This window comes from Arachis ipaensis, chromosome B4 (assembly GCF_059453495.1).
Source record: "Arachis ipaensis isolate K30076 ecotype BB chromosome B4, ASM5945349v1, whole genome shotgun sequence".
NCBI classification, from domain to species: Eukaryota; Viridiplantae; Streptophyta; class Magnoliopsida; order Fabales; family Fabaceae; genus Arachis; species Arachis ipaensis.
In genome coordinates, this window is record NC_142439.1 from 141,166,934 (window position 1) to 141,180,519 (window position 13,586).

A 13,586-nucleotide genomic window follows, 5' to 3' on the forward strand; every position below is an offset into this window, starting at 1 on the left:
ACATATATTTTATATAAATAACTAATTTAACAACTAATTTTCTATACATGAACCTATAACATGATTGAAAATAAAAATATACAGAGTATAAATTGGATAAATGAAGGAAATTACATAAATTTCACTCAAATTCTAAATTTCAACCCAAATTAATTTTTGAGAATAGATGTTGTCTCAAAATAATGAGTGTTATAGTATACATATGAATTTGAATAAATAAACAAAAATACACATAAAAATATTTGTGGTGGATAAAAGTACAGTCGAAAGCTTCATTTCGACAGACAAAAATACACCTCAAATCTTATAAACATGTTAATGGCATGACACTTTTGTCTATCAAAAATAATCTTTTGAATATAATTTAATATTTATGATATTTTATGTATACTTTTCTCCACTGCAAATTTTTTCATATATATTTTTGTCTATTTATTCTATGAATTTTAGTACCACAAAGTGGCTATACACTAAGAAGACAAAAACCACATGAAAGTTACCAACCACTGGAGACATAGTCACTACCGATAATGACTAAGTAAAAGGGTTTGATGCATCATCTAACAACAACAGATACAAACATGTGGAGAGGAAAATAATGATGTCTTACCAAACAAAAATAATGTACTGGCAACAATTGATCATGTCCAACTGGCCAAGTCCAAGTATTTACAGAAAAGCAACCACTGTCACAGTCTCATCAAAAGACTTGTCCCTCTCTTAGTGATCATAGAAATAGTTGAAATATGTGGATGCTTCAGCAATAATATGTATGGTTTTCGATTCATTATTGAGATCTAAGAGAAGTATGGCAATAAATTGAAACCCTTTTTTTTTTAATGTCGAAATTGAAACATTTTTGTTACTTGTTATGGGGGATACAATCTAAAATTTTGAGGTGTCAACTTGGAAATCATTCATCAATATGCTTGTTATGGATACAATCTAAAATTTTCTGTGTATTATGATAATGTTGTAACTTGTAAGTGTGAAGAGTGTATGAAATTAGTACCACATCAAAGAAAACAAAAAAGAGTGAAGAGTATAAAATGAGAGATCCATTAATTTATTAACTTAAGGTTAGAAATGGTACTCTCTTTTATTTTTCTTTTTTTAGCTTATTATTACTAGTTCTCCATTAGATTCTGCACTCTTTTATCCTTAGTGTTAAGAAAGGTGAAAACTCGGGTGCAGTCGACTTCACGTGAAGTTGATAACTGAGAGCCGTTAGATTATTTGACTAATTTGACTAAATTTTCTTCTAACGGCTCTCAACTATCAACTTCACGTGAAGTCAACTGCACCTGAATTTTCACCGTTAAGAAATCAATCAATTATAAAAAGTAACAATTGATCCAAAATCTGCAACCTTAGCACATGGTACCTTTCTACTCTGCTTTGTTTAGCTTCCAACGGAAACTTGGAATTTTCAGATTCACATGTCATGTAACCATTGTTATTAGTGGGTAACCACATACCCTTCATCATCAATTCTTGTTTAATCATAATTCCAACTCTAATAACAGAATCAATCACCAAAAGTAGCCAATAAAAATATCACAGTATGTCTCACCCTGCCTCCATACAATAAGAAAGGGAAACATAACACAAAAATTTAAAAGAATAAAAATCTTAAACTACAATATAATTGCAGTGCTAGCTAAGCAAAACTAGAAAATAATGATTTCTAATTGAGATATTAAAATTATTGATTATCATGTTAAAATACTTTACCAACCATTCCACCCTCTCCAATATTCACATAATCCCCACCTTTTTTTTTCTTTAGCAAGTGCTAGGAACAACAAAATACTATGATGAGAAAAGCACCGTATATTGTAATTGTTTTCCTCAATATTTTTTTCAACAAAACAGGTTCAAACTAATAAAAGCTAAAAATCACTATTCATCAGCATATGAAACCACTAGTGTGATCCTGAAAAGTTAACTAAAACTTATGTCAATGCCAAAATAGAACCATTCTTGATCCTAATAACCACAATAATTAAGTGTGCTATCTTTCTCTTACTTCACATTTGATGCATTTCTGTCTAGCAACTAAAATTTTCCTTGACACAATGCTGAATCTTAAGAGAAGTGATGAAGATTGATCACTACGGCCGCGAAATTGGGCTGTCAAATGGCCAAGTGTTGACGCGCACCGGCCGCTGGATGTGTGGACCCAACGAGTTGTTGCAATTACTTTGTAGTGCCGGCACGTGAGTGGTGGAGGCGGCGGCAGAGTTAGAGGACGAGGCGGATGAGACGGCGACACGCTCGCAAGAAGGACACATTGTAAGAGTTGTTGGAGGGTTCATATGCATGTAGAGCTGTGGAGATAGCTTCAATGTCCTAAGCTCTTGCACTTCTTTTTGCAACCTCCTATTCTCTTCACTTAGATTCTCACAATATCTCTTCAAGTATTCACAATCCACTTCGGTTTGCTTCAACTTGGTCCTGTATTTATTGGATCAAAATAATTTGAGTTTGTTTGTTACTCTTTTTTCTAATATAGATACAAATTATACCCAAATAAATTGAATATAAAAAAAAAACACAAATCCACAATACTAACATGTCAATCATTGTACAATTCGCCTCATTAATCATATTTTCATTACATGTGTTCCATATTTGACAATGCTGTTTTTTTTTTTTAAATGTCACATAATCAACTATAAGTTTAGCTTTATGTCAATAATAATTGCGTCATTGATCACTCTCACCAAAGATGCGAGTCAAAAGTCAAAACCCATTATTAATTTTTAAGTTATATATACTCAAAGTTGCTTTGATTACAATCGACAGTTAAAAGTGTAATTACAAATTAAAGAGGAAGAACAAAACATTTCTCCGAGTCTATGTGTATCTCATTAAAACTTCACACGCGGAATTAGTGGGGAAAAAAAAAGATAACAGTTCCTTTAGTACACATAATGAAATATATGTTAGGACTTAATTTAAATGCGTTATCAGTGCTTTTTTCTTTTATTTTCAGATGATATATTGTCATGTTCTTAGTACTAATAATGAAATAATATATATGTTATTAGGACTTAAATGTGTTATTAGTGTAATCTTTTTTATGTGATCGAATTCTATATCACTATATTGGTATGTAAATCTAAAAGTATTTAGTTCACAAAAAAATTTCATTAAAAATCATCGTGTATACTATATAGTATAGATTGGTTGACATTACTCATCATATTTATCATTATACCATATATATATACACATCAATTTGATTTCAGCATATTAAAACACATTTGCCAATTCAAACGGTACCATTTATTAGTTAAAAATAAAAATATTTAATTATAGATAATATTATGTCAATAAAAATAATATAACACCACACCTTATTTGAACACTAATTATATTTTGTATTTTTTATTTCAACTTAGTGTATGAAATGAAAACAATCCAACTAGATGGCTTACAGAGAAGAGAGAAAATAAAAAGCAAACAATTTTTTTTATTTTTTAAACAACTCATACGTAAAAATAATATTTAAATTAATTAAATAATAATAAAATTTTAAAAAGTGGACCAAAAACTGAATTTTAAAAGTCAAGTTGCATTTTTAAAATAGAAATTATGATCATCAATTCATCATATATGAAATACCAAGAATGCCCCCAAAAAGCATTAAGTGATAACCTTACCTTGCTCTCCTATTCTGGAACCACACCTCCACCTGTCTGGCTCTCAGATTCAATTCCTTTGCCAATGTCTGCTTTTGTTTCTGAAAATTGAAACAAAAAAAAGTAATTAATTAATTTCAGGAAATCCCAAAACTACCCTCAAATATATGCCACTGGACACTAACCGGGTTCAGCGTGTTATGCTGCTTGAACGTTTCTTCCAATAACATTGACTGCTCCTTCGTCAGCCTCAGCTTCTTCCTCGCCGCCTCTCCGCCGCCGCCATCCTCGTCATCACTTCCCCGCGAGCACGACACCAATTCGATGCCGGCAACCGCCGTGCCATTGTCCTCTTCTCTCTCGCTTCGCTTGCAGCCACTGCCACTTGATAAACTACTGTTGTTTGGCGATGAATCATGGTTGTCCTGGTTGCAATCCGGCGGAGTCTCCGCCATTGACGGCATCGAATTCATGTTGATTCCTCCACCAAATAACGGCCTCATATCTGTGCTCCTATCTACTGCGTTTTGCATGTTTAGTTTTTCAGTCAGTGGCATTGGTGTAATTAAAATGAATAACAGATGGCATTTATATATTATATATTGTTTTGTGTGGAAATTGAATACATGAATAAATCTATAGAGAAAAATAATTAAATAAATTCAACTAAATAAAATAATATTATTTCTAATGCATGGATTATTTGTTATTTTGTGAAGCAAAAAATTAAGAAATAAAAGCACAGAGAAAATTAAATAGAATATCTTTAGTTCTGGACTGCATGATTTGCATACTCACCAAATAAAAGTGGTATCTTTACTCATGAAAAGAAGAAACATATATAATAGTGTTTTAAAAAAAATTGGACTTAAAGGAAGAAAAATCAAGTTAAATTTCTTCTAAAAAAAAGAGCTTTAAATTCTTTTTAAAAATAGAAAAGAGAGTTCCGGAGGAATCTAGAAACCAAAAAATAATAATAAAAAAATTTAGAAAAGATGAGAAACAACACAAGAACCTCGTACCTTGTGGTAATAACTGAAACAACTCATTCCATGAACTCTTCTCGTTGATGTTATTCATAGGAACCGATCTTTGTGGCTTCAAAGGTGGCGGAGATGAAGAACATCCTCTTCCCAAACTCAAACTCAAACTCAACCCCACATCTTCATTACCAATATCTTTCTCACCCATTTTTTATATGAGAAAGAAAAAAGAAACAAAGAAAATTAATTAACCAATGTGTGGTTTTCTGCTTGAAAGAGTTTTGGTTACTGGATTCTTTGTTTGGGGAAAGAGCAAAATGGAACAAAATGGGTGGTGGTTGTGATTTTTTTCTTTTTCTTTTTTCCAATTTTTTTTGCAGTGAATTGAAGGATAGATGATGGGTTGTACTATATGTATATATACATGAGAAAAGAGAAGAAGAAAATGAAAAAATAATTAAGAGGGGTATAAGAGTTATGTATGACTTTGGTCAGAGTGACAAATTGGTTCAATGATGACTTAAATGGTTATCCTAGGCTTTTGAGCTCTATATATGCTTTTGGATTCTTTCTTTTCACTACCACTCTAGTCCAATTTTAACCATGGTTAAGTTAATAGAAATAGTTATAGTTATATTATATGATGTGAAAATTGATAGATTGTAACGGAGCTTAATTGGCTTTTACTAACTAGTTCTGTTGGACTTGTTGCATATAAAGCAGCTGCATTTTCGGTAGTGGAATTTTGACCAGAAAATTAAGGAAAAAGGAAAAATATATGTTTATATAGTCACGTTTGTGTCACGAGATATGACACGACATGCTTGGAATCATCATCATCACCTTATCATGGTTATGACGAGGGACAACATTTTTTGGATTCTAGTTTACTCCCACAATAATAATAAAATCATCATTTAGAAAATGACTTTAATTTCTCAATCATGAAATAAATATGACATGTCTGTTATTAAAATTTAGATAAATATATATTTCCTCTTACACTTAATTATAAATTATCAATTCTTTTTGAAAGATAAATTATCAGTGTTTATGACTAATAGTTTTTTATATATACTTGTTTTATTGTTTATAGCTAAATAAGGATTTATATCAAAGATGATTTGGTAATTTATTTAAATTTTAAGATTATTTTTTGGGGATAAAAATAAATTGAGTATTACTATCATATTAACACCTTTTCAATGCAAACATATTTGAATATAATAAAAATTGGCCAGAATAATAAAAGTTATCTTATTTTATATTTTTTAATTATCACTAAAATAATCAAATAAAATTATGAGATATAAGAAATATGTAATTATATATTACATACATAAAATTATATATATTAAATTAAATAAAATTATTTTGAGTTATTGTCTCTCTTGTATTATTATTTTTAATAATAATAATACCATGTACGAGTAAACATTAACTCATCATCAGAATAACAATTTAAATAAAAAAAGATAATAAAAAAAGCAAATACCATTAATTTTTTTTTTTTGTAAGTGATCCTAGCTAATTCATATTTATAAGTTTCTCATAACTTAGGTTTTATAAGTAACTGGATTGCTAAAGACGAAGTGTAGGAATTTGGATGTCATGGATGACATAAGTGTAGGATATTTCTTGTTTTATTTCAATAATTTGTTTATAAAATAGAAAATTCACCCTCGAAAGAATATTCTTAACCTTTTAATTAAAAATAAGAAGAACGGATAAATAGGTCTTTGACTTTTTAGTTTATGGATTTGAAAATACATTTAAGTTTTTGATATTTTTAAAATCTTGACACATCGATTCTTTTGTTCACTTAGATCTGTCAGACCCAACGAAAAAATTAAACATAACTTCCATTGTACTGACGTGGCCGATATACGGATACACAAGTGGGAGAATTTTAAAATGAGAGAAATTAGATTTAGGGATATGTCCAGATTTTCAGAAAGTCGACGACTTAAATGTCCGTGCCCAAAAGGTCAATAATTTATTTGTCTTTTTCTCTAAAAATAAAACAGATATATTTTTATATTTTTAAGATTAAAAATACATTTGATTTATATCTTACATTCAAAAATAATATTACATGAATACCATTACTTCAACTATTAATATCAATTTCTATAAATTAATGTTTGATTATATAAAAGAAAATAATAAAATTTATAAAATGTATGAGAAGGGATTTACAGGAGACAATAATTGAGGTTTTTTTTTTTTTTTTTCAAAAATTTTTGTTCATTGCTCAATCCACAAAATAATAGGCGAAATCAGCATACTTTCATGGTTTAATTACTCAACATCATATATACCTAATCTTCAGTATTCCCATCAAGAATCAAAATACAACAATATGTCTCATTTTTATAATTATTGAATATATCTTATTATTGTTGATAATGGTTAATTTTGTAGTTTATATAAACGATGACTAGAATAATTGTATATATCCTTATTCCTTTAGCATAGTCTTGTAGCACTCCAAATTTAAGAATTATATGCAATAGAATTGGAAGGAGACAATTGAGTTGAAAGATAGACAATGGGGTGGCATATTATTATTATGGAAAAGTTGTAAGATACCTGATTTTGCGAAGCTGTGGGGCTCTCTTTTGTATGGATTCAACCAGACCCTTAAGAACTCCATATCAATGGTGTTAGGCAGCGCGTGTGCTTCACTCTCTCATGGACCATCAACTATTCTCATATTAGTTTTATATAAACAATTTTACATTTTATTTTTAGATAGTCTAATAAGTTACAAGTTAGCTTTATTTGTTTTATGCAATATATTTATATTTATATTTACTTCGTCAAAAAAATTAATTATCATGTTCAACAATATAAACTTAGATCATCATAACAATAAAATATACTTGTTATTATATTTATAAATCACACACTAATTTTCGCTCAAAACTTTAAATATTTATTAGAAGGTAAGACTTTTCGTGATAAAAATAGCTCAAATTATATAGATAAACACATACATATATTTAACTTTGCTTACCTTCTTTAGATTTAAGGCATTTTCTATATATAGAAAAATATTTATAAATATGACTTGTTAAATATGCTATTATTATTGTACAAATTTTTCTATGAAAAATTAGATGTTTGTACTTTATTATTTAAATTTTTTTGTGTAGTACTTTTAAATAACTCGAGTAATTCACTCAAACATAAAAATTGATTAGTCAATCAATTGGAAAAATATGATTATATTCATAATTAATTATAAAAATAGTTGTAATTTAATTTTGATAAATACACATCACATAAAGTTGAAATGTTTCTCATAAAATATCAATCCTTTATATGACAATCTTTTTTTTTTTTTTTTGGATTTAACTAATATGTGTTCTAAGAATATAAAATAAAATTATTAATTTAAAAGTTATAAAAAAGATATAAAATTGATATTTTAATATATTTATTATGTGTTTATTAAAATTAAAATTATTCTCCCTTGGTTGCATTGTCGTCTTTCAATTCTTCAAATAATTGATTCTAATAATTTTTATTTAAAATTCACCATTTTTATTGAGTAACTTAATTATTCAACGCTGTTTATTGGTCTTATACCTTATGCACACAAAAATTAATAAATGTCTCGCATTTTGCATACATATTAGTGATCGAGATAAAATGATTTGATTACCTTAACTCTTTTTCTACTGTTATTGAAAATGAAAACATGTTTATCAAGTTACAAGTAGCTAACGACGATTAATTGATGTCAATTGTCCACAATTCAATGCTGGTTTTGTGCCACCATGACTTATTAATATTTTGAAATTTTCGAGATGTTAAAGTTTTCTGTTATCATTATCCTCAATGAATCTAAATTCTTCGAAATTAAATGATGAGGGTCAAAATTTCAAAACCAACTCTCAATGAGGTTGATTGGTTAAGCGGTAAATGTTTAACATTTTTTACACACTAATAATTCGACAATAAAAAAATTTAGTTACTAAATTAAGAGATTCTTAAAAGATATTATCAACAAAATAATTTTTAAATTATTTAAAAATATAATAAAAATAATTAATAAATATTATATTTTTTATAAATAAAAAATATCTAACAAACAATTTATTTATTTGATTCGAATTTTTGTGGTAATATTTGAATAAATATTTAAAAAGTACACAAAAATTCATAATAAAATTTAATCTCTAATTTTTTATTTTAAAAAAAATTAGTCATTCACAAAAAAAAATAAAATTTATTTGTCATAAATTACTAAATTTTAATAATAAAAATATTATATTTTCTAATAATATTTGTTAAAAATTACATTAAAATCAGATTTTCAAATTTTTTTAGAATATCTATTTTTTATGTGATTTATTTTATCGCATTTTTTATTTTTTTGAGAATTTATTTATTATTAATATATTTTGAAATTATTTTTGTCAGTAATATAAATTTTTTGAATATTATTTTAATAATTATTTCTACTTTTATTATGATTTAATTAACCTGTGCAGTTAAAATACATATGATAAAATTATAAATTAAAATTTTTAATTAAAAATACAAATAAATTAAATTTTTAATATATTTATTAAAAAATATTTAAAAATTTTTACTAATAATAATCTTACGATGTGGTTTAGGTGGATGATAGGTAAACGTTACTACTGTTTTAACTTTGTGATTGAAGTCAATAGAAATCTAATTTCATAAATAGAGTCAGTGATAACGGTCTGATTTTATTACAATTTAAGAATGCATAACATGCAAAATAACAATTGTCTGAAAGTATTAAATGCATACTTGGAACATGCATGTTTGGTTACTAGAGATTTGAGATGGGAATGAAGTATATTAGATAGCATCTTATCTTTTAGTAGTACAAATTAAAAAGGATTATTTTGACCTTTTAAAAAGATGCATATGTTGATTTTAGCAACTTTTTTCTCCTTTATCTTAAGCAAAAGATTCATTCCTCTAACATGGCTTATTCTTACGGTAGTCACTTATATAATCTCTCAAACATGCTTGTTAAATGTATTTTGTCTTTTTTTCTTAAAAAAATAATTATTATATATTGATAATATAAAATATTGTATATATTCATTCAATTATTAAATAATTATTATTTATACAATTAATATAAAAATATATATAATTAAATATATGTATAAAACTATATTATATTAATAATATAAAAAATTAAATGTTTTGCTCTATTTTAATGATTATTTTTTTAGACTATAATTATTCAAGTCGACAGAAACAACAATTTTTATTAATTGTAATTTTAATATGTCAATAGATATTAACTAAATTTTTTATTTTAAAATAAATTTTATTTTGACTAATTCCATACACGACATCATAACTGTACGCGTAGGAATATAAAAATACCTGTTTTTTTTTTTTTTATTAATATATAACAGGGATAGCACTGTGCACTTTCAAGTTTCAACCCGTTTTAGAATTTGCTTGAAATTTAATTTAAAAAAATGTTGAAAAACAAGAAAAAGATTGCCAGAAGTTGGAGATAAGGAAAGGGACAGGCAAAAGAAATCTCAGGATTTCGATAATTATAATATTATTATAAATAAAAAAAAAAAAAAAGCATGTAGATTGAAAAGATGGGCGTGGCCAGAAGCACGTGAATAAACACTTTCAAAAGATCTGTGAAAGATTTGGTGGGTAAGAGACATGAGAGTGAGAGGACCTTATGGCAAAAGAGAAAAATAAAATAACTCTCTCTTGTATATAATAAAAAGTTAATATGCAAAGTCCCAATCATTGCCTCTTCATCATGCATGATGTGAACTACTCCTAATTCAACTCCATTAAATAATTATTGGACCCGAATAATCCGTAGCAATTTTTTCCTATTTTGCATTAAGTCAATAAAATAAAGGTGAAAAATTATAGGAGAGAAAGTGATGTATATATCTTGTGATTCCACACGATATTTTTGGGTACGATAAAATTTATTATTAGTCAATAAATTATTATTTATATAAAATACAGAATTTAAATGTTTGATATTTATTTAATAAATTAGTGACTACTAAACTAATTTATATAAGAGTGAAAGTGATGCAAGTCTATAGAGATTGTACCCATGAACGAGGTCCATGGTTACTAAGTAGAAAGTATTCCACTTCAGGTTTATATCTGGATATTTGGATTTGGATATGGATATGGATAAGAACAACCCTGTATATGTATATATACATTTTAAGAAAAAAACATTATTAATCACATAGTTATGACTTATGAGTCTCATCTACTGCTTGCTTGTACACCCAAAAAGGAAAAAGAAAAAGGCGTATATATGAGGTTGATGGCTGTGTTCAGCTTGGTTTCAATTCTTTTAATTTTTGAGCATAAAAACACAAACTACGTACATATTAAAACTTAAAAGGATTCAAAATCCAAATGCGGTAAAAAAAAAAAAAAATCCTTTGAATTTGTTTGCGTTTGATAGCACATCTATGGAAAATTGGAAAAGAATTGACAAACTTTAGCATATATATTAAATTGTGTCCAATTTTATTGACATACGTTATAATTTTTTGGAGGAATAATTTTATGATATAATATTAGCATAAGATAGCATGTTAGTTATATGGGTTAGAAAACAAAAAATTATTCACATTTAAATTAAGATAATTAAAATTTATTATTTATTAATTTTATTACTAAAATAGTAATATTATTTTCTCATTGTATTTAAAGGATATTTTTTCTTTTTTTATTTTTCTTTTTTCTTTATCTATTCAATCTCTTTTATATAATTTAATAACTAATTAGTGACAACTAAAATATACAACATGATATTTTTTTCACCCACTTTATTTTTTTTATTTAATTTTTTTTATAGATATTAGTTCTTTAACCGGTAGAAATTTTTATCCTCTTTATAATTTTTTAACTCTATAATTCTTTTATCATAATCTACAATTTCAGAACGACAAAATTGATATAATTTCAAAACAATTATATTCCTAACCACTACTTTTAAAAACTAATTCAAGACTAAAGTGAAAATTCAATAATCACTTTTGAACGCTTAACTCTAAATCCATGCTAAATATAAATCCTCTGCTGTTGAGATAAGTATGTGGATGTTTATTTAATGGACGGTTCACTCTTTTTAGAATGAGAATTCATTTTCTTAATACAGATTGAAATTAATGAAACAAAAAAGTAATACTATTGTACGTATATAAATAGGCATAAATTGATACCAAAACTACGTACAATCGAAACAATAAAACCACTTCTCTCATTCTTCATATACCGTTCTTCTCTTTTTCTCTTTTATAAATAAGTTGCTAGCTACATATATTAGTAGATATATATAAATCATCTCTATTATATTGAGATAATTATATTGGTCAATATTAATATTAAAGTTATTTATTTATGCTTCTTTATTTTATATCTATTTTTTCTTCCTTATTTATTTATTCTATAACACATTATCAATACGAGACTCTGATCAAATTTTAGGAAGACTCAAGTAACAAATTTTTATTATGTCAAAACTCTCTCATCTTGAATTTAATGCTCTTGATATATCTAGAAACAACTATTTATCATGGATACTAGATGCTGAAATTCATCTTGATTCAATGGATCTTGGAGATACCACTAAGCCTGAAAATAATGCATCTCGGAAGGATAAAACCAAAGTCATGATCTTCCTTCGTCGTCATCTTGACGAAGGATTAAAAAATGAATATCTCAAATTAAAAGATCCTACAGATTTGTGGAAAAATCTTGAAGAAAGGTATAATCATCAAAAGACAGTGATACTTCCTCAAGCCCGATATGAATGGACGCACTTGCGTCTACAGGATTTTAAATCCATAAATGAATATAATTCAGCAATGTTTCGAATCACCTCACGAATGAAATTATGTGGAAAAAAGATAACTGACAATGAATGTTAGAGAAAACTTTCTCGACCTTCCATGCCTCAAATGTGCTCCTGCAGCAGCAGTATCGAGAAAAAAGATTTAAAAAATATTCTGAGTTAATTGCTTGTATTGTCTTCTTGTTGCTGAACGCAATAATGAGTTACTTTTAAAAAATTATGAAGCGCACCCAGCTGGCGCCGCCCCATTTTCTAAAGCAAATGTGGCAAATCATTACCCCATAAGAGGTAAATGGCAAGGTTTTAATAACAAGAAAAAATATGGAAGGAAAAAAAATTATATTCACAAGAAAGGATCTCACTAGAAGTGGGATAAAGAAAGAAACAATGGAAAATTAATCAACAGAGGATAAATATCTCTGTTGTAGTGGAAAGGGCCATTGGTCGCGTACCTGTCGTACCCCAAGGCATCTAGTCGATCTTTGTCAAGCATCTTTGAAAAAGGACGACAAAGGAAATTAGACGAATTTTGTTTCAAATGATGTTGAAAATTACACCACTCATTATGAAGCATTTGATTTTTTTGAGGATCTTGAAGGAAATATTGGTCATTTGATCAATGATGGAATAGTTTAATATGTGGGATTGTTAAGTATTCATGTAAATAAATAATATAAGAAACTTCTTGTTAAGTTTTATTTTCTATGCATTTGAATTTCAAGTGTGATGTATATAAATAATGTTTGATAAAATATTTATGTTTATGAATTTTAAGATTACTAAATGTGCCAAGTTCTAAAATAATAATAAAATTTGCAGTATATGATACCATGTACAGTATTTTTTAGAAAAACAATCAAGAAAATAATTTTACTGCACATATATTTCTACTCATTTTAATATTATTATTATTTGTCTTTAAAAAAAATGTCAAAGACATATAGTGAAGATGTTTGCCTTGCGAATAGTACAAGTTCGCATACTATTCTCAAAACTAATATATATTTTACTCATCTTGTGCCAAGAGAAGAATATGTTAATAATATTATTGGCTTAGACAATATGATAGAAGGCTCCGGAAGAGCTATAATTTTA

General features: G+C 27.0%; 1 protein-coding gene across 2 annotated transcripts; it reads right to left on the reverse strand.

Moving 5' to 3' along the window:
• Positions 1-1,596: 1,596 nt before the first annotated feature.
• On the reverse strand, positions 1,597-5,152 carry LOC107638124 (homeobox-leucine zipper protein HAT2). Of its 2 annotated transcripts, none has more exons than XM_016341296.3 (4): positions 4,670-5,152; positions 3,833-4,164; positions 3,669-3,748; positions 1,597-2,457 (listed from the first exon to the last, which is right to left on the reverse strand). In XM_016341296.3, exons 1-4 carry the CDS (start codon positions 4,836-4,838, stop codon positions 2,115-2,117), a joined length of 924 nt encoding a protein of 307 aa, XP_016196782.1. In that variant the 5' UTR covers positions 4,839-5,152; the 3' UTR covers positions 1,597-2,114. The 2 variants fall into 2 exon arrangements, with proteins under 2 accessions (XP_016196782.1, XP_016196781.1); XM_016341295.3 differs by having other exon boundaries at positions 3,833-4,167.
• Between the last annotated feature and the right edge of the window lie 8,434 nt (positions 5,153-13,586).